Source organism: Bufo gargarizans, chromosome 8, assembly GCF_014858855.1.
Source record: "Bufo gargarizans isolate SCDJY-AF-19 chromosome 8, ASM1485885v1, whole genome shotgun sequence".
Taxonomy (NCBI): Eukaryota; Metazoa; Chordata; class Amphibia; order Anura; family Bufonidae; genus Bufo; species Bufo gargarizans.
In genome coordinates this window covers 48,354,915-48,382,264 of record NC_058087.1, presented here as the reverse complement: position 1 = coordinate 48,382,264, position 27,350 = coordinate 48,354,915, and the positions used below count along the sequence as shown (strand labels likewise).

The 27,350-nt window shown below is 42.6% G+C and overlaps 1 protein-coding gene across 1 annotated transcript in view; it reads left to right on the top strand.

The window, feature by feature from the left end:
* Nucleotides 1–27,350, top strand: part of PRMT2 (protein arginine methyltransferase 2) — a 33,414-nt gene that overhangs the window by 3,711 nt on the left and 2,353 nt on the right. The window contains exons 3-7 of the mRNA XM_044304918.1: nt 11,633–11,794; nt 17,610–17,774; nt 18,729–18,904; nt 21,193–21,322; nt 21,394–21,527. Coding sequence (XP_044160853.1) covers nt 11,633–11,794; nt 17,610–17,774; nt 18,729–18,904; nt 21,193–21,322; nt 21,394–21,527 — 767 coding nt within the window. The remainder of the gene's footprint in view (nt 1–11,632; nt 11,795–17,609; nt 17,775–18,728; nt 18,905–21,192; nt 21,323–21,393; nt 21,528–27,350) is intronic.

The window sequence follows — 27,350 nt, the reverse complement described above, 5'->3', positions numbered from 1 at the left end:
GTAGGTATGGTGTTCTTTGGTTGCAACTCTGCATTCTTTCTCCTCCAAACACGACGATTTGAGTTTTTACCAAAAAGTTCTACTTTGGTTTCATGTGACCATATGACATTCTCCCAATCTCTTCTGGATCATCCAAATGCTCTTTAGCAAACTTCAGACGGGCCCGGACATGTACTGGCTTAAGCAGGGGGGACACGTCTGGCACTGGAGGATTTGAGTCCCTGGCAGCGTAGTGTGTTACTGATGGTAGCCTTTGTTACTTTGGTCCCAGCTCTCTGCAGGTCATTCACTAGGTCCCCCATGTGGTTCTGGGATTTTTTTCTCACTCTTCTTGTGATAATTTTGACCCCATGGGGTGAGATCTTGCGTGGAGCCCCAGATCGAGGGAGATTATCAGTGGTCTTGTATGTCTTCCATTTTCTAATAATTGCTCCCACAGTTGATTTCTTCACACCAAGCTGCTTGCCTATTGCAGATTCAGTCTTCCCAGCCTGGTACAGGTCTACAATTTTGTTTCTGGTGTCCTTCGAGAGCTCTTTGGTCTTGGCCATAGTGGAGTTTGGAGTGTGACTGAGGTTGTGGACAGGTGTCTTTTATACTGATAACAAGTTCAAACAGGTGCCATTAATACAGGTAACGAGTGGAGGACAGAGGAGCCTCTTAAAAAAGAAGTTACACGTCTGTGAGAGCCAGAAACCTTGCTTGTTTGTAGGTGACCAAATACTTAATTTATCGAGGAATTTACCAATTAATTCATTAGAAATCCTACAATGTGATTTCCGGTATTCTCTCTCATAGTGGAAGTGTACCTATGATAAAAAATACATGCCTCTCTCATCTTTTTAAGTGGGAGAACTTGCACAATTGGTGGCTGACTAAATACTTTTTTGCCCCACTGTATATGGTAGTCTAGACAGTGAAGGAGTTAATTCCAGTATCTCTGGTGGTCTAAAGCAGTGAGTTGGCTTAAACGATAACTAAAACTTTGCCATAAAGACAAATGGGAAGCAGTGCCGCACAGAGAGAGGCCAAACGGCAAGAGTACTCTGAACAGTGCTTCTGCCCCTTTATTTTTTCTACAGAGGTTTAGTTACCCACTATCCCTGGTGGACTAGAGCAGTAAAAAAAAGTTGGCGGAGGTTAGAAGCCTTATAAAAATGGAACAGCGCCTATCCTAAGAGGATATGGTCAGGGCAATAGGGACCCATATGGTGCATGAAGATTTCCATGGGTAAGCTGGAAATCAACCAATGCACTCCAAAGCCAGGTCAGCCTTTAGTAATAGTGTTTCAGCGGTGTCTCATGGTTCATCAGAACATCCAGTATGGAGCATCACATCCAATATGGAGGGTGCTCAGAATTGTTCCCAGATCCAATAGATGACAGATATGAAGAATGCATATAATAAAAGAAAGAAAAACATCCCAAGATGCGGTAGCTCAAGATGCAAAACACTTAGGGGAGACTTACTTCACAATTGAGTATAGGGATGTCCGTTTACGCCTTGCTAGGTAGGCTTAAAGTTATCCAATTCACTTTCAGAATACCTCGCAGCTGTCAGTCATGGAACAGCAAGCCTTAAGTTAAGACCTTCCCTCTTCATCAGGCTACTATAACAAACCAAAGACATTTAAATAGTAAAAGTAGGTACTAGAAGTGGATCACCGTGGTCCCACAGCATGGCATTCCACAGGGCTCATGCACACAACCGTATGTATTTTGCCGTGAGCAAAAAACGGATCCGCAAAAAATACGGATGACGTCCGTGTGCATTCCGTATTTTGTGGAACGGAACAGCTGGCCCCTAATTGAACAGTCCTATCTTTGTCTGTAATGCGGACAATAATAGGACTTGTTCTATCTTTTTTGCGGAACGGACATGCAGAAACAGAATGCACGCGAAGTAACTTCCGTATTTTTTTTTTTTTTTTTGCGGACCTTTGAAATGAATGGTTCTGCATACGGCAACGAATGGACACGGCAATAAAATAAGTTTGTGTGCATGAGTCCTTAGGCTACATTCACATGACCTTATGAATGAGAATTGCGGAACGGGTGCGGATCGAAGACTAGCTAAATGTTTAAAAGCATCACTACTAATGTTCAGTGAAAGTAAAGGACCTTTCTGTAGATCACTGATCTTAGTTTACATTACTGGCTTAGTGGAAAACCTAACACTTTTTTTTTTTAAACTCGTTTTATTGAAGTTTAACAAGAAAGGCATGCTACAATATCACAAGCATAGAGGTAGCAAATCCAGGTTCAATCCCGCGCAGGGGATACAGTACAAGCACAGTAGTACAAGATGGTATTGCATTAGATCCAGTACAGCAAGGAAGCGGACAAGTCAGGTGACGTTTATAGACCATGAGATAGAAGAGGCTAGCACCTCAATAGATATAAACAATATATCACACATCAGCAGCTGAAAACATACAAGCGTTGTGCACAGTCAAAGGAGACGCACACCATTCACCCCACACTTTGTCAAACTTTTGCGGACACTTCCTGTGAATATAGACAACCTTTTCCATGCCTACCGCCTGATTGACCAGCGCCTTCCATTGACCCAGTGTAGGCGCCCTGTCATAAACCTAACACTTTTGTCTAGAAATGTAACTTTAGTTTTTCTATACAAATTTTTTCCTGCTGGAGTGACTGTGACTTTTTTGCAACTTTAAAAAAAATCTCAGTGGTAAATTTGAAGTCAAACTCATTAACATAGTTAAACATGCCCACCCTCCTACCCACTTAAAAGTTAAAGTGCAAAAAGTCACAAAACGTCTTTTTGAAGCCAGAATTCTGGTGCCCAGGTATAATAAATCAGGACCATTTTCTCTAGACATTTTAAAATGCACCACAATATTGACCCGTCGAGGCAGATTTATCATAGCCAAGCAGCATACGCTGGTCTACGATAACCAGGCGCAATGCCGGATGCTGCAACTGATTTATGATGAGGAGTATTTCCTCAGTCCTAAATTAGGTGCAGCATCAGGCAGTCCATGTTCCAGAACTGAAATCTATATTAAATCAATGTAAATACATATTGAGGACGCATATCAACCCATCCAGCCTACATCAACTCATATGAGCCCGCCTGGTGTGAACACCAATACTGTAAGGTGACTTTTTGCTTGAAAGTGACTTTTTGTTTTGTGAACTTGCTAATGTGTGAATAAACACTGAACTTTGTAATTTAAGAACTGGTTTGTGCCTCTATACTGCATCTGCTTATCCTGTCTATCAGACCGAATCCCCACACCCACTTATCAGCACTCCTTCTGATCTAAAATGGAGGAAAACGGTAGAGAGAAGCTCAGAGACCCTGTGGAAACCCCTCCTGCCTGGACAAGGAAGCCAGATATGGAGAAATTTCTTAAAAAGAAGTCTCCACCATCGGCCACTGAGGCAGCCAAGATGGCGCCTGGTAGAGCGCTCCACTCTGACACGGACAGCGTGTCAGATGCCTCAGACAGGAGAATCTCCCGAAGAGACCCACCGATCTCTAAAGCAATACTCCAAGACATTCTGGAGTCCGCACTTTCATCCATAAAGAGAGACTTATCTGACATTAAGGAAGACCTGTGCCACTTGGGGCACAGAGTTGTGGCGCTAGAGAACACTCAGGAAGCTATTCTGTCATTTGGGGAAAAAACAAGAGATGCCCTTCAGGCGCATAAAGATCTGCTGAATGATGCCTTCCTCCGGATCAGGAAAATCGCAGTTGCAGACAGAACCTGAGAATTTGTGGTCTACCTGAATCTGTAGCGCCAGAGGGTGTGAGTGAGATCTTTGACTCGTTTCTGGGGACCGACAGAGCTGCCTCAATTGTTATAGAGAGGATCCACAGAGCACTGCTCCAAAAACCCAAACTAAATGAGCCACCACGAGATGTTATATGTGGGCTGCTCAGCTACGTGGACACCGCAGCACTCTTGAAGAGCAGCAGAGAAACCACTCAGCTCTGGTATGAAGAAACAGACATTTTGATTTTTCAGGACCTGGCAGCTTCCACGCTGGCAAAACGCTGAATGCTGCGCCCTCTCTTAGAAGCGCTAAGAAAGGTCTGCTATCCATTCCGCTGGTTTGGTCTGGCCATCATAAAAAATGGCAAACAGGTCTTGTGGGTGATCTAAAAGCAGCCTGGGAGCCTCTTGGTATCACACCTATGTATCTACCTTCATGGATTTCCCTCAGATCAGGGAGACCCACTTTAATCTTCACCACACCCTGAAACATGGCACCTTGTCTCTCCAGGAAAAACAGAGAAAGCCAGACATGGGAACCCCTCCAAATTCAAGACCTGAGTGAGTTATGTTGAACTATGTTGACTTGCCTGTTACTGCTCTTTCTCTGAGTTTCTCAGGCAGTGACCAATGCGCTTATAGGCCCAGTACCTGGCAATGACAATCTCCATCCCTTTCTGTTTTCTTGTTCTGTTTTACTTTTCTTCTAACCAGTAATTCTAGGGTGGAGACTGCACAGTGGCCCAGCCTTGTATACTGTGCATACACGTGGCCCTCAACATCAGCCCTTTTACTATGTTTTTTTTATTTTTATTTTTTTTATTTTTTTATGTACTGAGGACTGCCCCATAAGCTGAAGGATGTACTTTCTTCACGCATGCACGCAACTGGGCCCACATCAACTTGACAAGACATGGCGACCTAGACTTGGACCCAAGCCACGGACATTGTACCCGCCTTGGAAACTTTAGAGACTCAGAACCTACCGTTTGCACACTCTCTACATGAAAATGGCAGAAGGACTATTATATAGTTCCTTTTTATGTTTTTCTCTTCTTGTTTTTAGCCTGTTCGATGTGTTCAGTTCATGTCAGGGTTTTGGCCAGTTGAGAATCCATTCTGGTTTCTTTTCTCCGATGGCTTACAACTGGCCCTCAGGTACTCTACGACCAGCCAGTGATCACGCTCGCGCTGTGAATATACCTCGCCGGCACGAGCGTGCACGCTGATTCTTGCCAGCACACGCCGACTTTAGCCGCCGCATGCGCAGTGAGAAAATTACGCCCGGCTGACTGCGGGAGCCTGAGACGGGATCGTGCAGTCACAATGGGCGCACCGGGCAGGCGCCAGACTTGAGCAATCCCAAGGAATAGAAAATATGTAAATCACAGTCAAAAGGGGACGCGTAAGAGGCGGGCTTTGCTTGATTTGAAGCAAGGAGGCCGATGCCCCCTTGACTTCAAGCTCACAGGAAACAGAGAGCTCATGGAGATTAAAAAAGCGTTTTTCTCAAGTATGGATTATCGAATTTCTGACTCGCACACATGATCAATAACAGACTCGGGGCTGCTATAAGATAATGCTGGCAGTTTTATATCACTTTTGGAGGTGACCGGTTCGCTTTATGGGAATGATTAAAAATTCTACGGTCACATTGGCTAACCTCTATGCTCCCAACTAACTCCAAGCTCAATTGCTCGTTCAAACGCTCAAACTGCTTTCTTCCCTAAAGATGGCATTGTGATCCTAGGTGGAGATTTTAACCTTCCCTTGGAACCCACTCTAGACTCCTCCACCAAATGTACATGCATCTCGTATAAACTGCTTGGCCAACTTCAGGGGGTCCTCAGAGAACTACAGGTCACCTATGTGTGGCGGACATTAAATCCTTTAAGCCTAGACTACACCTTCTCCCACACCAGCACCACTTTCCACAGGTTAGACTACCTTTATCTCTCCTCTGCTCATCTGGCATTAGCCTACTCAGCCAAGATTGGAAATATCACACTCTGACTACGCCCCGATCTTCCTTACAATAACCCTGAGAAACCTACCCCAGAGAGAATGGAATTGGCGCCTCAATGAGACCCTGATTGAGGACCTGGCCCACATATCACTAGTTAAAGCCTCCCTAGTAGCATACTTCAAATTCAACGCTACTGAACAGGCATATCCACCCATTATATGGGAAGCCCATAAATCAGTCATCCGGGGGTAACTCATAGCCCTAGGCTCCAGACTTAAAATGAAACGCTCTGCTGCCATCGATTCCCTATTGTCCCAAATCTCCAAGCTAGAAATTTCACACAAACAGACCATTGCTGAGGCCACAGCCCAAGAAATAACACACCTCCGCACTGAGTAAAAAAAAAAAACATGCTTAATGTCAACTCGGCAAAAATCCTACTTAGGGCTAAATTTAAAGCTTATGCTCATGGAGACAGAAGCAGCAGTCTGACTCCTTTATTTCAACTATCAGAGACGCTAACGGTCTTCTTCATAAATCCACCCCAGACATTGCAAAAATGTTTCACAGTTGCTTCAGTGACAGAAACCTTCCTCTCCTAACTACCCAATCTCTCCCAGACTGACTCCGCTCATCTATTGGCCCCTATCACTAAAACAGAACTTTGCCAGGTTCTGTGCTCTATCCCTTCGGGAAAGAGTCCTGGACCAGATGGTCTTTCAATTCAATATTACAAAACTTTCCGTGATACCTTAATCCCTCCCTTCCAGACCCTGTGCAACTCACTTTTCCTTGGAAACAAACTACCAGCCCAGGCATTGGAAAAACATGTCACTGTTATCCTTAAAGAGAAAAGGGACCCACTAGATTGCGGGAGCTACTGTCTGATCTCTCTGCTCAACGCAGACGTCAAGTGGTGGGCAAAGATCTTAGTCCATCGCCTCCAAAAGGTGTTACTCAACATTACTGGTTGCAAACAAGTTGGCTTTATTTCTGGCAAATAGGGCAAGGAAAACACCATACGCTTAATTCACCTGATTTCATGGGCAAACCGCTCCAAAACTGCTCTTGCATTGCTCAGTACGGATGCGGAAAAAGCATTTGACAGGGTTAGTTGACATTACATGACCGCAGCCCCATCAAGCTTCCTTATAGCCTGCTAATTTATCAATGCAATACTCACTCTGTATACAGCCCCCTCTGCCAGGATCAAAATCGACAGCACATTATCTCCTTCATTTCAAATACTTGATGGCACCCGTCAGGGCTGCCTATTATCCCCGGAGCTATTTGTAATCGTCATGTGTACTCTCCTACGGTGGCTTAGACAGGACCCACTCATTAAAGGGATTACTATTGGCCCACATCAACTATAGCAAATTAAACATCTCTTGTCAATGATCTATTATACAATATCTCAAAAGGTCAACCCCCTTTACCTGGGCATCGAAAAGTATACAATATCTGGGGATCCATATTTCAGCAACTCCAAACGAGCTATTGGCTCTCAATTACACCCCCCTCTTACAATCTGTACGTACGCAATTTAGATCTCTAAAAATCCTATTTATCTCCTGGATTGGAAAAAAGAACTTCCTTAAGACATACATAGTCCCCAAGTTCCTTTACCTAATGCAATCGATCCCTATTTGGCTTCCACTTACCTATTTCGCTGAAATTTGCAAGTTATTTTCCTCCTTCCTCTGGTGTGGGAGATCTCCTAGAATTGCATATTTAATTCTTACTAATGAGAAAAGATTTGGGGGCTTTGTGCTACCTGACCTGCACATATACTACAAGGCAGTGCAAGCGACTAGGGGCATATCACTACTCACAACCTACACCCCGACCTTTGCTCGGATCTTGAACGGTATCTCCTGACCCCAGCGGAGAAACTAGTCCTATGGGGGATACGACAGGTCTCATCTAGCGCTTTAACTCGATCTCGCCTGATGAAACGGACCCTGATAATATGGTCCACACTCTTCAAATCGCAGGGGTTTAGATTTCCACTCTCCAATACTCCTATAGCTTTACTACAAGCCTATATCCACCCTCAGGTTCAAGAGCCCTCTGGAGTATGGTCAATGTTGGCTAATGTCTCTGTGAAAGAGATCTCCCTGACCTATGGCTCATTGAATTGGGACAAAGTATCAAACGTACCCAAAATATTAACAGCACCATTTTTACATCATCTCGACTTTCGCAGGGACATGAGAAAGCTCACACTACCTTGCATTTCCTCCACCACAACCACCTGGCTAGATAAGCTCTGTAAAGCTACTTCCCAAACGCCTATTATATCTTTCTTATAAATCGCTCATATTTGTTGTGCTACCAAGGTTATACTTCCCAGCGGCATGGGAGACAGAACTTGGGATAACCCTTTCAGACCCTGAAAAGGCTTTCATTTTGTCTCATTTCCATGGGTTTAATAGGTGCATTAATATACAAGAGAACTCTTACAAGTTACTGACTAGGTGGTACAAGACCACAGAATTGCTTCATAGGTTGAATGCTGATATGCCTGATTCATGTTGGAAGTGTTGTGGCGGAATAGGGTCACTATCTCATATATGGTGGACATGTCCACGCATCCAACCATTTTGTTCAGAGGTGGAAAAGGTAATAAACCTCATTTGCTCTACAACCATCACCTTGGAACCCAAACTGGTATTACTTTGGTGTCCAAAAGCCAACTTCACCCCTACCAACCATAGCTTACCTACTATGCTCATCACGGCTGCCCAGTTACTCACACCATATCTCTGAAAAATCAGCTTCGCACCTACTTTGTCGGCCTGGGTAGACAAGGTAGACCAATTATTCAGCTTCGAGGAACTAGCACAGTGGGAGACCTATACCCGAGCAAAAGTCCTGAAGATTTGGAACCCATGGAAGACATATAGAGGCTTCAGCCCTTAACTAACATATAATCACGGTATTAAGTACCATTAATGCTTATCTGCCTGCTGACCCAGCCGACATTGTGCGAGACCTGCAACCACATAATCATATGCCGTGCCCCCAACATGGGCCTCGTGCCCACTGTAGCAGCTGCTACATAGGTTCTCCTTCTTCAAGTTATATATGTAGCAATAGAGGCCCCAAGAGGAAGCATTTTGCGAAACGATCGTCGGGCGGCGGTTTCAGACCAGGGTCAGTAGGTATTTTTTGCACTTGCACTTTAAACAGTGTTTTTTCCCCCCCCTCTTCCCTTGCAGTCTCCGCTTGATGTGGGCGGCACCCAGGCTTACACTCCCTTAAATGTTTGGAGTGTTTATGTATGCTCTGGATGCCACTATTGCTATATGCGCCCCACCGAGCTGGTACTGCTTTATTGTGTACGGGGGGATACTAGTCCCTTATTGGTTTGGAGCTTACTCTGTTTTTATACATTTATTGTAACACCGTTGTGTTCCCAGTATGTACTGTCTTTTGTATATGTTTTTTAACTGATATACCATCTATTGTGTTGGATATCCAATAAAGAATATTTAATTAGAATTACTCTCTGTGTGGTTGCTCTCTGAGCTGTGTAGGTGATAATATGTAGCAATAGACTCTACCTACCCCACTTCCTATGACTACCCACTTATCCTCTTCCCTCCTGCCTTTGTTGAAGCTGCTTCCACTTGAAGCATTTAAGATACACTCTACTAACATTAATACTACATATGTCATATATGACCCCTCCAAGTAGGTGCTTTTTTATGGGCAATGAGTATACATGGGTATAATCTAACTAAGTAGTTTGCCCAAGCATTCTTCCACAGTCCATACATCATCCTTGACACATCTGTAGGCAGAGGAGAGGACAAGCACTGCCTGCAGCGGCGTACCCCCCCCCCCCCCCTCTTCTTTTCTCTTCAGATAGCCTGGCTAGCAAAGGGGGGGGGATGCGCTTGAGATGAGGAACAAGCAGCTTAAAGCAACTACTAAAAAAAATCATACAGTTACACAGTCCTAGAGATACAAAATATAGAATGATATTCACACATGAACTTCCATGATCACTTACTTGGTCACTACTATAATTTAAGCTCCCTCTCACTCTCATACATGGGCAAAACATTTACCTGTGATACTAGTACTTATATGCATGCTACAAGATCAGATGCTTGTTTGTTTTGTATCCATGCTGTTTTACACACCAAGTGTTTTTTCATCTCTCCTCAATAAAAAGAGAATTTACAAAAAAAAGAAAACTGGCGTATTAGATAATAAATGTGACAGGGATGGCAGCCCCGCCCTCTAACCTCCCTTGCCATGCCTCCTTTTCGAAAAAGTGGCGAGGCTGGCGGAGAAGCAGCATTTGTGCAAACATTTTCTGCAAGTGCTTTTGAAAAAGTCCTAAACATGCATTTTGCAACATTTTCACACCACAAAGTTGGTGCATTCAATAATAAATATGGCCCATCATATTTAAGTTACTCCAATTTAAAACATGCATCATATGACCCATAGGGCCTTGTGACAAAAGGAAATGTATTTGACGTATTGTTTTAGACTTAGAAAAACGGAGTCCCAAAATACTCGCTAGATGTTTACAAGCATCACTATTCTGTATTTTAAGGGTCAGTGAAAGTAAAGGACATTTCTCTGGATCACTGAGCTTTAGCTTATAATGTATTTTCGGTTAGGTGGAATGCATGCTTCCCACTTCTGGTTAAGTAGAACGCACGTCGCCATGCACGGGAGCACGGTGGTCCATTATGGTACCTATTGTCTTTGATTTGTTGTATGAGCTTAAGGAAGTGGAAGATCTTAATCCCTAAAATGTGTCCTAAGACAACAATACATTGGTGTTCTACAACTGACAGTTGTGAAGTATCCTCCCAGAGAATTGGATAACGTCAAGCCTACCTAGAAGGGGGGTAAGTGGACTAAACATACCATTACTTCTACACTGAAGTAAGGTATCTTTAAAGGCTATGTAAACCTTCAGGACAATTTTTTTTATGATTGTATTTTATTCATTTTGGGCAAAAAATTAGTTCAGCCGTTTTTGAGATACAAAGGTTAAAAGTCAGTCTGTTTGCAAGCTGTCACTGACGGCTCATGTGTAGCTCTTAACTCCGATCAACTGACCTCGTAAACACTCATTATAGCTCAAATCTTATCAAAATCAGAGATATGACCAACACATGAGCTGTCGGATGAGGGGATTCAAAGAAAACGCAAAGCGGCAGCTTGCTAACAGACTGATTTTTAACTCTTGTATCTCAGATATGGCAGAATATTTTTATTACAGACCAACTGGAAACATTATTTTTAGACCAAATAAGTAAGATGCAGTCATAAAAGAAGGTGTTCATAACCTTGTTTTGCATCTTCTGATACAGCAACCCAGGGGCGTAGCTATAGGGGATGCAGAGGTAGCAGTTGCTACCGGGCCCAGGAGCCTAAGGAGGCCCAAAGACCGTTGTGACATATAAGAAGACACCAGTATTATAGAAAGTGCCCACTGGGAGGGCTCTGTCATAGATTTTGCACTGGGACCCGGAATCTTCAAGTTACACCTCTGGCTTGAGGGAAGGGGTTAGGTCAAGAATTTGGCATTTGGGAGGGCCGTTTCAATTTTTGCCTCAGGCAGCATGAAGGTTTTGTGCACCCCTGTCCCTTGCCACAAAGCACTGAGGGAAGGGGAATCATGCACCAGGGCCCATGAGCCTTTAGCTATGCCCCTGCAGCAACTTGGATTATTTTTCTTTCTTTTATTATATGCATAGTGGAGGACAGTGGACTGAGAGGACTGTGCAGCTGTTATTTTCTGACTGCACATTTCTCTCTATGATTTGCTAGTGACTTTGCCCAGTCATTAAAGGAAGAGTCAGTGTGTGATGAGACCGCTGTGACCCCTATAACCATGTCGCTGCACTAGCCAGAACTTTTACTCTTTATCTCCATTCTCTAGAAACTGCACTTGGAGATGTTGTCGGATCAGCCGCGTACAACGACTTATAGAAATGTTATAATGCAAAACAGTGCAGCCCTGAAAGGCAAACGTATCCTTGACCTAGGATGTGGAACTGGGATCATAAGCTTCTTCTGTGCACAACTGACAAAGCCGGAGATTGTAAGTAGTTAATCTTCACACATGATCCGTGTTGGTATTAGGGCTTATGCACATGACCAGATGCGCAAAACACAGATTATGGCCATGTGCATTCCGCCTTTTTAGTATATAGTAGCCTTTTAAAAGAATTGACACACTACAATGGAATTCATGGTGCAAATTCTTTTAGTATATAGTGCTCTGGGCCCATGTGTCCTACTGGTGTATACAAGGTTATGATCGATGACACAGGCACCCGATCTTGTGACTTGATACCCGATCATGTGGCCTCGCCTTAGTTTCTCTGGTGAGGTCACATTTACTTTTGATTGGTCATAGTTACAGGGTACCACGACGATCAGGGTTTGCTGCCTCCCAAGTGCCCCATATATTGCGAAAATGTATTATGATTTATCCGTTTGGAGTGTGCTTTGGGTATGCGTTCCACAGTGGAACGCACCAGAAGTTCGAGGACCGCTGCGTGACGATTGGAGCGGCACCTGGGGGGCCATTTATATTTATTCCTATTTATGTGTATTTTATTTGTGGATCAATTTTGATTATGATTATATGGGCCAGCGGCTTGCGGCACGTCACTTTCGGTGTGTTTCAGTGTGGAACGCATGTGGAAACCGGATGTGACGTCACTGGAAGCCTTTTGGCGTTTTTTCTTGTTTATTTAAATACTACCTCTTGTTACTGTATGTATATCTGCTCCTGATGAAGGGGACCCATTATTAGGCCCCGAAACGCGTTGAGCTTCCTCTCCCCCACCCTGGCTTTGGAATAAAAGGAAAAAAGGTGAAGACGCACTGTCGAGTGTTTGCTGTCCTATTCTGACATCCTTATAGGCGACCCAGGCGCAGGAGGTGTGGTGTGGGTGTCTAGAGCTTTATCCACATTACCCTCCTGGGTGAAGTGACTCGCTAACATTTTAAAACGTTTTGGCTTTTATTTTATATTGTATAATTTTATATTAATATATGAATAGTTTCTGATGGTACACTCAATTTTCTATATGTGTAAGTATTGCTACTGAACTAGTTTTATCCTACGGGTCTTGATGATACACTTCATAGCTCCTAGGGAATTTGGCGCCTTTCTCCTTTGGTCCTTTTTTAGCGTGTCTCACGCACCACTACCCTCATTCTATATCACCTACCCTGAGTTTTCCTAGGCTAGGTTGAGACCATTGGCAGCCTGCCCACCTATGCTTTTACTAAGACATATATTTGTTTAATATAATTCTCATATTTTTCGTATATTTTTCGTTTTTTTGCCCTCCTCTTGGCGCTCTGCTAAGTTATTCCGGGACCCTCTACCTGAAGGTCCAGTGACTAACACTCTCTTTCTCTTTTCCTGTCTCTGACTTACAACTGACAAAGCCGGAGATTGTAAGTAGTTAATCTCCACACATGATCCGTGTTGGTATTAGGGCTTATGCACATGACCTGGATGCGCAAAACACAGATTATGGCCATGTGCATTCCGCTTTTTTGCGGAACGGAATGGCCTTCCCCTAATAAAACAGGCCTATCCTTGTCCGTAAAACGGACAAGACTAGGACTTGTTTTATTTTTTTGCAGGGCTGTGGAATGGACATATGGATGCTGATAGCACATGGAGTGCTATCCACGTCTTTTTCAGCCGCATTGAAGTGAATGAGTCCACATCTGACCCTCAAAAAATGGGGAGCGGATGCAGACCAAAAATACGTTTGTGTGCATAAGCCCTTAAGCACATCTCTATGTTAAAGCGACCATAACCCTAGAAAAATCTCTTAAGCAAAGTGTTTGTATGTAAGAATGTCTGCCCACAACAAAATAGCTCAGATCTCCTCAATATTAAGTAGTTTCACTATGTAGTCTAATGGAGATTATGATGTCAAGGATAACAACTATTTTAAATGATATGTCCATCTTCACCACAGTTTTTTTTTATTTATTTTTTAATTTATTTTTTATTTTTATTATTATTATTTACATTGAAGCAGCTTTTGCAAATAGTCTTCAGTACATTTTCCCTACTATTTGTTCTTATATTAGTGTTTGTATCTACCTGTCTCCATGGTGACAAACCACAAATAAATTGTTTGTAGTCTGATCTTGCAGTCTTTGTGTACATTTCTATATCACTTCTTGCTAATCTTTCAAATGTATGTTCTGAAGTAGTAGGGGTCAGATAGAAGAAAGTATGATTGCAGTATCAGACTACACGGGCTTTGTTGTCTGTTACCACGGAAATACATAGGACTTGTTGGTAGAAAGCAGTAAGATATTTTTAATAAAGACTGTTGCAAAGTTGTTTAACTTTTTATTTAAAATGCACTGTAAAATTGGCAAAAGTGTACATCTCTATCAGAAAGGGGTGTTTTATTAAGTGAATATTCAGAGAAAACTAGTAGGTATTGCATGGAGTAACAGATTGACAGCTCTATCATCCTCTTTATAAGCGTAGATGAAGATGTCGACAGAAGAGCGTGGCATTGGTTATTGTAATGCTCCAATTGAGTCACTATATGGAGGGCTCCCTGATTTGACTGAAAAAGTTAAAGGAGTTATCACAAATGGCACTTATGTATACTCTGCACATGCGCAGCTGCCCTCCATTCATTTCTATGAGGACACCGAAAATAGCTGAGCGCTCCCATTCACTTCTATGAGGAGAGCGCTTGGTGATGGCTGGATCCGGGAAAAGCCAAGGTCTTAAAGCCACCACTTTTCCCTATTCTGTTCTTGATATAGGTACGGTCCCAGCGGTGGGACCCACACCTATCGGACAATGGGGGCATATCCTAGCGATATGCCCCCATTGTCTCAGACGGGAATACCCCTTTAATAAGCTAATAAATATTGCTGGTTACTTTATAATTATATGTTGTGCCTGTAAATAAACCAGCAATAGGTTTTAGGTTTCTAAGACAACCCCCCCAATATTCTCAATCTAGTAAGGCCTGTTATTATTTGATTATATATTATTTATTATAGTACAGACTTTTATTATGGGTTAAATAAAATAAATAAATACCTAAATAACAATAAATATAAATATTGTGGGTATCACCGTGACCGAAATCACCGTACTATTAAAATATTTAAAAAAAAACTAATACGGCGAATGGCGTAACCGAAAAAAAGGGTCAAAATAGCCAATTTGCTATTTTTTCATTGCTTCTCTTAACAAAAAAATTTAATAAAATGTGATCAAAAAGTCCACACACACTCCAAAATGGTATCAATAAAAACTACAGATTGTTCCGCAAAAAAACGAGCCCCTATACAGCTCAGTAGACATAAGTATAAAAAAGTAGTCTGAATTTTATTTATTTTTTTAAGTTTAAATTTATTATTACCCTATTTAGACATACAAAACCTATACATTTGGGGTATCGTTGTAATCGTACTGACCCAGAGAATGAATGGGATGGGTCAGTTTTGCCACAGACGAAACACAGTGGGAACAAAACCCGTTAAACGGTGGAGGAATTGCTTTTTTTTTTTTCTTAATTCCACACCATTTGGAATTTGTGTTAGACTTAAGATGTCAGTGATTGGCTGTTACGGTCATGTGGCGTGTAGCGGCATGTCACTGCTGCAGGTGGTAAACAATCAGCTGCCTGAAGACCAGACCAAAACTTGAGAAGGGGGTGAGTATAACATACATTTTTATTTTAGGTTACCTGTGGGTTTCACGTAGATTCTTAATTATCATAGACAACCTTTTTAAGGTGTCCATACACCTTCAGTAACTGATTGTTCGTCTGACAGCTTTCTCCCAAGTCTCACATACACGCTCAGTTCAACTTTGCGTTTTCAATGGAGAGTGAAAAGAAAGCCGCTGCCAGATACCTCTGGCGACAGCTTACCTCCCAGCAGAATAAGAGGATTGGATGAAAAATTTCAATTCGCTTGATCCTTCTCTTCCTTGACATTATTTGTTCGGGGGGAATGGGACCTCTCCATACAAATTAGACTGTCTGTAGCCTCAATGGGGTTGTTACGGATGTTAATATTGATGGCCTATTCCCAGGATAGGCCATCAGTATCGGATCGGCAGGGATCCGACCCCTGCTGATCAGCTGTTTAGTGCTGTCCATTGTGTAGTGGACGGAGCCGGTAACTGCTGCATTGCCCCTATTCACTTCAGTGGGAGCAGCACTGCAGTTACCAGCTCTGTCGAATACACAATGGATGGAGCTGTGTATTTCCCACATTGGAACCTGACCAATCTGATATTGATGCGATATCCTAAGGATAGGCCATCAATATCAAAACCCTGGACAACCCCGTAGAGGGTGTGGCCACATATCATATGGTGTAAGTTATAGAATTCACACTAAATAGTGTGGATTTTGTTGTAGAATTAATTTTAAAAATGCTGTGGATTTGTCCCAGAATGCAAAGTGTGAAATCTATAGCTTACTGCAACACAATTGGCATGCTGTAAATTTATAATCTGCACCTTGCCCAAATCTTCCACAGCATATGGATGAAATCCTCTGCCTGCTGTAGGAAATCTGCAGCATCTACACCACCTGTGGACTTATGCTTCGGGTATATTGCATATATTAACAGAAGTCATCTTGAAGGTGCAGCTGTAGATTAAGCTGAATTCACACAAGTAGATTTGTTATCGAGCCTAAAGGGAAGTAAAGGATATACTGATAGTTCTTTCTTTGGATGTAGCTGAGTTTGTCTTGGCAACGCCATGTGTTGATCCAGCTTGCCACTCTACTTTTTGTTTGAATAGCATCAGGATTTTGAGATGGCTGTCTAAGGCCAGGCACACACTCGCAGCATGTCGTTGTGAGATCCCGTTCCGACCTCTGCTCCTCTGCCAGTCCAGGAATCTACTGAATTACACTGACATAATGCTGTCAGTGTAATACAATAGATCCCAGGTCTCACAGGAACACACAGCCTTATCAGCATAGTGTTATCCTTCCAGAGGTGTGGAGGTGAAAACAGAACCTCACACTGACATACACTACGAGTATCTTGCATTGAACTTGCTCATGTGTGTCTGGCCTAAGAGAGCTAAATCACTTTTAGGTGTTAATTTTAACAAGTATCCTGTAATGTGTTCCTTTCTGTGATACGGTAGTTCCAAAAATCATGGAAAAAAAAAAAATCCTGCACGATATGATAACTAAATGTGTGGATGTGCATGGCTACATTTATAAAAGAAAATCACAGAAAATAATGCAATAGATGCAAACATTATATATATATATACTAAGGGCTTACTCCATATATAATGTTTGCATCTATTGTATGAGTGCATTATTATCAGCAATTTTTTTTTTCTTTATAAATGTTGCCATGTACATCCACATATTTAGTTATCATATCGTGCAGGATGTTTTGATTTTTTTTCCCTTGATTTTTGAAATGTATGTTCTTGAAGGTGTGGCACTTTAATGTGTGAGTTCGCTCCTATTTTATCTTGGGAGTAGCATTCTTGTGCACTTTTGCCCCTCCTATTCCACAGGTGACTTTGAATAGGTGGTACATATAGGTGTGCGTGCTCCTCCTCTCTTTGGATGTTTGATGCACATAGAGGTAACTAGGAGCAGCACACTGTATGTACAGGGTCTGCTCCCCTGAATATAGATGCCCTACAGCATAGGTAGGTTTAGAGTAGGAACTGCCTGACTGAGACCACCTTGGCGTGGGTAGGCGGGTACAGATGTGTTTTTATCAAAATATATTGGCTGTAAGTCTCAGATGGTATCATATCAGAGTAAGGGTTTAGTCCATATATAATGTTTGCATCTATTATAGGAGTGCATTACTTTCCTTTCTATGAGAGTGTCACAACAGTCTCTTATTCGCAGGTATATGCAGTAGAGGCCAGTGCGATTGCCGAGCAGACACATAAATTGGCAGATGAGAATGGCTATTCAAGCATCGTCCAGGTTCTGTGTCAGAGGGCAGAAGAATTACAATTACCTACCAAGGTTGACGTCCTTGTGTCTGAGTGGATGGGAACTTGTCTGCTGGTATGATGCTGAGCACTTTATTCTTTTTGAATCTGTATTTTTAATAATTTTTTACTCACTTTTTTTATTTAAAGGGGTATTCTCATTTCAGGCCCTTGTAGCATGTCTATAGGATAGAATGGGTAACAGGGAAACATGAACTACGCTGCCTCCATGACTTTTGGAAACAGCGTTGTTCAGTTTGCTATGCTGTTTGTGCACGACTCTTTCACTTCTACGAGAGTTACAGAAACAACATGGCAGAAAGCTCCCTTGTATCCATAAACCTGGTTACCTCTCACATCCTGGATGCGGCAGCCGACAGGGCAGAGTGAGCTGGCACAGAATCGGGGCATCCCTGTTCAAGAGAGTGGTGTGGGTCGCTGATGTGGATATGCAATTAATGTCTGAGATGAGAACACCCGTATAAGTTTTGTGTTTTGCCTACATTTCTAAAAGGGGTTCTATACTAAAGGCTCATGCACACGAACATATTTTCTTTCCGTGTCCGGTCCGTATTTTTTGTGGACCGTATGCAGAACCATACATTTACATGGGTCCGCAAAAAAAAAAAAAACTACTAAGTTACCCCGTGTGCTTTCCATATTTCCGTTACGCAAAAAAATAGAACATGTCCCATTATTGTCCGCATTACAGACAGGGATAGTTCTGTTCTGTTAGGTGCCAGACATTCCGTTCTGCAAAATATGGAATGCACACAGATGTCATCTGTATTTTTTCTGGAATGCAAAATACATGCGCTTGTGTGCATGAGCCCTAATATTGTAACCTCTTAACCTGTCAAGACTGGGATAGGAGAGGAGGAAATTAAAATCTGACTTCCCACACTTTGCGTCGGACAGAATGCTGTTTTTGGCAATTACATATGAGCATTTTATATAACGTTTGTTAAGATTCTGCAGTATTTATCATCCGTTTCCATGTCAAACCCATTTCAAACTCTTCCATCTGCAGTTTGAATTCATGTTGGAATCCGTTCTCTTAGCTCGTGATTTGTGGCTGAAGGAGGACGGGGTGATGTGGCCAAGCACTGCTCGTGTCCACCTGGTGCCATGCAGTGCAGACAAAGAGTATGCTTCTAGAGTCCTTTTCTGGGACTCTCTTTATGGCCTGGACTTTAGTGTCTTGAAGTAAGTGTCATAGCAGCATGTAGGTAGATGAGAAATAAAACAAAAAACCTTTGTGGCAATAAGAGCAACTACTTGCATGCACTGCAGTAGCCACAAAATTCCTGCAACTTACAGTGTTCATTATGTGTTCAATACCATCAGAAAATTACTGTAAGTTTGCAAATGTGTAGTATGTGTAAGGCTGCTTCACCAGGAATACATCCTGAAAAAAAATAACCTATGGTTTCAATTAAGTTTTTATTTTAACCATGAAAACATTCATTTTTTTCCATGTCGTTAGTTTAAATGCTATGTACATCTTCAGATGCATTTTTTTCCGATTGCATTTTACCCATTTTGGGCTAAAAATATTTTTTTCCATTGGTGTTTATTCAAAATGTTGAGCCTGTCACAAAAGGTTAAGTGTCTAGCTGTGTAACTGGTACTTTCACTTTGTGCCGTCTTCTAATAACCCTTATTTCTAAATTACTGAGCGGTCATAAACACTTAATTAAGCCACATTCTTATCAGTAAGTTAAGGACTGAGCTATAATGAATGTTTAGGAGGTCAGAGATAAGTAGCCATCAGCTGAGCTGCCTGATGGAGCAGAGTGAGAATTCAGAGCCTGCTACAAGAGAAACTCAAGACTACACAGAGACCAATTGATAAATGATTTTTAGCTCAAAATGAATACAATGAAATAATTTAAAAAAAGTCCCCCAAAGGTGTACATAGCCTTTAAGTTTTAAAATGATCCTGAAATCTTGTTGTTTTCACCCTGGACAGTAGCAATAGTTGACTTCTCAGCAATCAGCATTATCATCACAAGCAGGAGTACAATGAAAGCAAACGCCACTTAAAAATGGTGTCAGATAACACAGGATACATCAGTAACAATTTGTGATGGACAGACAGACTGGTTGCTGATGAACTTCCTCAAAACCCTTTTATGCATACCTGTCATCACCTGCCAGTTTTCGGGTGTTAAGAGGGTTGTCTCACTTCAGTAAGTTGCAGTTATCATGTAGAGAAAGTTAATACAAGGCACTGACTAATGTATTGTGATTTTCCATATTGCTTCCTATGCTGACTGGATTCTTTTTCCATCACATTATACACTGCTCGTTTCCATGGTTACAGACCACCCTGCAATCCATTAGTGGTGGTCGTGCTTGCACACTGTAGGAAAAAGCATCAGTCTCTCTGGTGGCCGGGACCATAGGAGCGCACGTAGGCTAGTGCTTTTTCCTATATTGTGCAAGCACGACCACCACTGATGGATTGCAGGGTGGTTGTAACCATGGAAACAAGCAGTGTATAATGTGATAGAAAAACGAATCCAGCCAACAAAGGAAGCAATATGGATAATCACAATATATTAGTAAGTGCCTTGTGTTAACTTTCTATACATGATAAATGCCACTTACTGTTGTGAGACAACCCCTTTAAAAAGTTAGTGGTGTGCAAATGGTGTTTTAACGCCACTTTCTGAAAAGGTGGAGTGGTGTGGATGGGGAATCATTTATTCCAGTTTCCTTGTGTAAATGAGAACTTAGATCTTCTCCAGCTACTGGTTGACACAGAGACTGCTGGAGGATGCATTTAATTTATATTGATGCGTTCACCTTGTCATAAATTAAGCGCATTCTCTGGCAGCAGAGGGGAAATCGAGACCAGCAATGAAAATGCTGGTCTTGATATATCACTGTATCTGTGAATCCAGAACTGAAAATCAATCTCATTACTACAGTGAATTAAAAGTTAGGGGAGGAAGTGGCTGAAAAGGCTTTTTTTTTTTTCTTTCTTTATGATTTACAAAATTTATGTTCATGTTGAAACTACTTTCACACTTGTGTTTTTGCTGGATCCGGCAGGGATCAGCAAAAACACTTCCGTTTCTGATAATACAACCATCTGCATCCGTTATGAACTGATCCGGTTGTATTATCTTTAACATAGCCAAGATCCGTCCCCATTGACTTGCATTGTGGGTCATGCCGCTGCCGGATCCGTTTTGCTCCGCATCCCATGACTGAAAGAAAATCACAGCTTGCTGCAGTTTGCTCTCCGGTTTGGGAACGCAACCAAACAGAATGCATTTTGGGCCACTCTATTCTGTTCATTTCAGTTTTGTCCCCATTGACAATGAGTGGGGACAAAACTGAAGCGTTTTTCTCTGTTATAGAGTAGATATCCCATGACAGATCTCAATACCGGAAAATAGAAACGCTAGTGTGAAAGTAGCTTTAAAGAAATGTACCATAGAACTGTCACACTTTATGACCTTCAAATCTGTCTTCCACCATAGGCCCATGGCAATTCAAGAGTTTTTTTCCAGACCAAAACCTGATTACGTATTAAAGGCAGAGGACTGTCTGTCTCAGCCTTGCACCTTGTTAGAGGCCAATATGAAGACACTAAAGATAGAAGATCTGGAGGTGAAATTCCTTTATTTGCATTATTGTTTGATGTTACTATTGTATTTTGAGAACCTTTTTGTTCTCTTTAGAGCATGAGCAGTGAGTTTCAATTCGATGTGGATTGTGATGGCACTTTTCATGGATTTACAGCTTGGTTCAGTGTTCAGTTCCAGAATATTGACAACCAGGAACAGGTGGAATTGGATACTGGCCCTTTCAACCCGTACGTAACATAGATGATTTATACAAAAAAAAAAGTCATATATTTGAGTTCTAAATTGGAGACGTCAGTCACTTTAGATGCAGGCCACACTGGCTATTTCATCAGGATACACAACTGCAGAGGGAGGGCTACTGGTCATAAAAAAGCTGGTAGTTAGTTATATTATTTTTTCTTAATTTAGGTTTTGTTTGTTAATGAAAAATTTCTGTGAAAATCATAGTTACAGGATAGATTGTCTATTGAAAACTATGTTGTCTGAGGTCACTTGTAGGGTTCTTAATAATATGCATTCATAACAAAAATCATTGGGTGACACCATCTCTATTCTTTGTCACTAGATGGTGACAGAGCGCTGGGAAGGGACATGTCCCTTCTTGGCACAGTTGCAGCTTTAAAGGGCATCTGGCTGAGCTGCTGCATGCGCACTTGGCAGCTGAAGGCTTCTGTGTTGGTACCATGTTAATATGTGCCTGCATTACAGAGAAAAGCTATGTTTTAATATATGCTAATGAGCTTCTAGGAGCAATGGGGGTGTTGCCATTACTCCTAGAGGCTCCTCTTTCCCCATTACCTCCCCAACTGCACTGCTAGGAGGATGATCCTGCCTTCTGAGGACAGGAAACAACAGAGGAAGCCCAAATAAAATAAAAAAAAAGGCACCTCCTCCTACATGCTTCAGTTGTTGTTTCCTGTCCCTCAGGATGCGTGGAAGCCTCTGCCAGTGGTCTAGGGATTGTTCAACCAGGACCGTTCCCCTTCTTGGGAGGGCTAAGTAGGGGGGGGGGGGGGGGGGGGGGGCAGAGGCTCCGGGTGTGGCGTGGGCTCCCCTTCTCTGAAAATCCTTCTGTAGGCATCCCGGGCTGTGTACTATATGGGTACGAGCGATCAGCGCTTCATGTGGCCTCTGCCGATGGGAATCCTCGGGAGCAGAATTCCCGTGATACACCCTGGCCAGACCATGGGGGGCGGAGCTAGTAAGGGCGCGCTGCCAGGGATGGGGTTTTGTGGGATTAATGTTCCTTATGGTCCCTGGTATTAACCCCCCGGATGTTTGGTGAAGGCCTTATAAGTGGGGTTCTAATTCCATATACAGGTCCTTCTAAAAAATTTGCATATTGTGATAAAGTTCATTATTTTCTGTAATGTACTGATAAACATTAGACTTTCATATATTTTAGATTCATTACACACAACTGAAGTAGTTCAAGCCTTTTATTGTTTTAATATTGATGATTTTGGCATACAGCTCATGAAAACCCAAAATTCCTATCTAAAAAAATTAGCATATCATGAAAAGGTTCTCTAAACGAGCTATTAACCTAATCATCTGAATCAACTAATTAACTCTAAACACCTGCAAAAGATTCCTGAGGCTTTTAAAAACTCCCAGCCTGGTTCATTACTCAAAACCGCAATCATGGGTAAGACTGCCGACCTGACTGCTGTCCAGAAGGCTATCATTGACACCCTCAAGCAAGAGGGTAAGACACAGAAAGAAATTTCTGAACGAATAGGTTGTTCCCAGAGTGCTGTATCAAGGCACCTCAGTGGGAAGTCTGTGGGAAGGAAAAAGTGTGGCAGAAAACGCTGCACAACGAGAAGAGGTGACCGGACCCTGAGGAAGATTGTGGAGAAGGACCGATTCCAGACCTTGGGGGACCTGCGGAAGCAGTGGACTGAGTCTGGAGTAGAAACATCTGCACCGTGTACAGGCGTATGCAGGAAATGGGCTACAGGTGCCGCATTCCCCAGGTCAAGCCACTTTTGAACCAGAAACAGCGGCAGAAGCGCCTGACCTGGGCTACAGAGAAGCAGCACTGGACTGTTGCATGTCATTCGGAAATCAAGGTGCCAGAGTCTGGAGGAAGACTGGGGAGAGGGAAATGCCAAAATGCCTGAAGTCCAGTGTCAAGTACCCACAGTCAGTGATGGTCTGGGGTGCCATGTCAGCTGCTGGTGTTGGTCCACTGTTTTTTATCAAGGGCAGGGTCAATGCAGCTAGCTATCAGGAGATTTTGGAGCACTTCATGCTTCCATCTGCTGAAAAGCTTTATGGAGATGAAGATTTCATTTTTCAGCACGACCTGGCACCTGCTCACAGTGCCAAAACCACTGGTAAATGGTTTACTGACCATGGTATTACTGTGCTCAATTGGCCTGCCAACTCTCCTGACCTGAACCCCATAGAGAATCTGTGGGATATTGGGAAGAGAAAGTTGAGAGACGCAAGACCCAACACTCTGGATGAGCTTAAGGCCGCTATCGAAGCATCCTGGGCCTCCATAACACCTCAGCAGTGCCACAGGCTGATTGCCTCCATGCCACGCCGCATTGAAGCAGTCATTTCTGCAAAAGGATTCCCGACCAAGTATTGAGTGCATAACTGAACATAATTATTTGAAGGTTGACTTTTTTTGTATTAAAAACACTTTTCTTTTATTGGTCGGATGAAATATGCTAATTTTTTTAGATTAGAGCTGTATGCCAAAATCATCAATATTAAAACAATAAAAGGCTTGAACTACTTCAGTTGGTGTGTAATGAATCTAAAATATATGAAAGTCTAATGTTTATCAGTACATTACAGAAAATAATGAACTTTATCACAATATGCAAATTTTTTTAGAAGGACGGACCTGTATATTTCACATTCTATATACCCCCTAGGCTAGAGAAGTTGTGGTGAATCTGCAAAAAAAAAAAAAGTTGCAGGAAAGGTCTACCCCCTTAATGTAAACAAATGCTCTGTCCACGTTGTATCGAGAAAGTGGTAGCGGAAGAGTTGGCATCCTTTATGGAAAACCTTAGAACCCTTATGAGGGATGAAGTGAATTCTGCAATTCCCTTACGTCACAACAGCAGCACAACTGGGGTATTACTGCCCCTGTGGACAATCAGGACAGGTGGAACTTTTATTAATTAAATCAAAAAGTGATAATTAACCAATTAGACCCCTATAAAGACCTCCCCAAAAACACACACTGTGCGATTTTTAATTTTTTATTTTTATAAATGTTCTGTCCTGTGGACAGAAGGGACAGCTGGTGGTCTCTTGGAGACAAATTTGTACTATATGTATTTTAATTTTTATTTCTGTTCTTACAGTTTCAGCTGTGTGGACCAGCGTGCGGTTTACGCTGGGCGACGATCCCTTGTACCTGAAGCTGTCAGTTCCTGACGCAGACTGGGTCTTATGTTTACCTTGTGTAGAGAAGTTTAGGTAGCGTTTTTCTAAACCTACCATTTTCCACCGCCGCCATTTTGGTCCTGGCGTTTTTTTTTTGTTCTGTGGAGTAGGGCTCTCTGAGGTCAGAGCGAGGTGGAAGATTCTCCTCCCCTCTCTGCTATTTAAGAAGCTAATTTTTCTTCAGCTGTCTCTCCGTTCACACCTTGTTCTGAGAGTTGCTGGTGCCATAGTTCCGACATAGTTGTGCTCACGCTACCTGCTATCCGCTATTTCCTTCAATAGCAAATGTCAGAGTTGTTGCTCCCCTCCAGATCCTGAGCCCCATTCTCTGGACATAACTTGGGTGAAGGAGTTTGTGGGCAAGTCCATAACTGATACATTAGCCCAGAAAAGGCCTAGACATATTTCTCCTTGGGAGAAGACCTGGTGATTGTTGATGAAGCCCATTCAGCTTCAGCGAGGAAGATGAGGACACTACCACCCAGAAATTCCCAGTGGAAAAAGTTTAGTGACTATTGAAATCTATCAGGTCAAGGGACCAAGATGTTGATCAAGGGGAAGCTTCTCTACAGCCACCTCTAGGGGGCCTAGGGCCTTCACAGTGTTAGAGTCGCTCGGAAGTTTGTCAACTGAAAACCAGTTTTTTGCTTGTCATTACTTCAGCAAAAGAGAATCAGAAAATTGCAATTCTTGGCTGCTGTGGAGCAATAACTCTTTTTACCAGATGGAGTCCTCCTGCGGTTTCTCCCTACCTTTGTTCCTAAGGTACCTTCTTTCCACAATTTAAACCAGGACATTTCTTTACCTGTTTTTTATCCGTCGCCAGTGTCGGAAGAAGAGCAGGTCTTACAGACCCTAGAAGTATGAGAATATACCTAGAAAGAACTAAAGACTTTTGAAGATCCGAAAATATTTTCATTCTTTAACAAAGGTCTTAAAACGTCTAAACCGACATGATAAGCCGTTGGATCAAAGAAGCCATCAGAGAAGCTTTTGTCGCGCCCTGCTTTTATCCACGCACATTCTACCCGAGCGGTAGCTGCATCTACGGCTGAGGGGAGCCTAGTAATTTTGGAGCACATTTGTGCTGCTGCCTCATGGAGTTCCCACTTTACATTTGTAAGCCATTATAGGCTTGACTAAGGAGTTCAGAACACAATGCCTTTGGCAGGTCTGTCTTGAATTCAGTTCAGCTGGAAGACCCTCCCTTATAGTTTCTCTTCTTGCTAAGTCCCCAGTTGTGCTGCTGTTGGGGCGTGAGGGAATCATTCATTTCTAACTATAATTTGTTTTCCCTTAGTCCTAACAGCAGCACATGTATATCCCTCCCTCAAATTTTTGGTGGGTTTATTACTTAACATTTCGCACACTGTGTGTGTTTGGGGAGGTCTTTATAGGGGCCTAATTGTCCACAGGGGCAATTCTCTTTCAAAATCATTAGATCCACTTCCAGGTTCATTTGAGTTTGATGAGCGAGAGCTTTTTTCAGATGGTGACTCTGATGCTGTGTCTGGTTGTCCATTATGTTTACCAGAGGACACAGAGTCTCTCTTGAAAACTGTACGGGCCACAATGAAGTTGGAGGATATTAAAGAGCCTCAGACAATTCAGGACCAAATGTTTCAGGGTCTAGGGCAGGGGTAGGCAACCTCCAGCTCCCAGCTGTTGTGAAACTACAACTCCCAGTATGCATACTTGCTCTGCTCTTCTAAGAACTCTCATAGAAATGAATGGAGCATGCTGGGAATTGTAGTTTCACAACAGCTGGGAGCCGGAGGTTGCCTACCCCTGGGGAATGGAAAGACCCTGAAAAGAGACCGACTATATCAAACGCCAATACCCATTTGCAGAAGCAGACACTGAACATTAGGAGAAGACCCCAAAAATAGACACAGCAGTGGCCAGGATTTCTCCCCTTTAAGGCCCTATGGACAAAAAATGGCAGGGTCAGCTATGTTCACAGCTGCAATAGGTGCAACCTGTACTGCCAGATCCTTATAAGTTTAGATTGGTCGGCTTGAAAATCATTTAGCGTCTGGAAACCCCCCGTGAGGAAGGTTTCTTTTTAACCCCGACTCCTCTTCTAAAAAGATGCAATGACGCCATAAGTATCGTGGGAGGCAGGCTCACAAAATTCCATCAGGCCTGGGATTCTATAGATGCCTCCTCCTCCTGGGTACTAGACCTAATTCTCTCAGGATACAAAATAGAATTTTGTTCTGCTCCCCCAAAAAGATTTGTGATAAACAAGACTACTGTATATCACCTTCTCTTGAACAGATGGCGCTACAATCTGAAATGGCGACCCTGCTAGAAAAAGAAATCATTTGTAAGATCAAATAGAACAGGGATTTTACTCTCCCCTATTCCTGACAACAACAAAAAAGTGGGGCATTCAGCGCCATCACCAATTTAAAATATCTGAACCGCTTCATCTGTTACAAGAAATTTAAGATGGAGTCAATAAAATCTGAAGACTTAGAGGTGATGTTGAAAGTGGTTTAAAGACTAATTGAAAACAATGGGAGGCAGACATCACGCAGCCTGCGCCAGAATTTTGGTGCAGAATCACCACCAAAAGACAGTGTGACTGGGCTCATCTTGTAGCATGCTGGAGTTTGTACACTCCTGTGTAG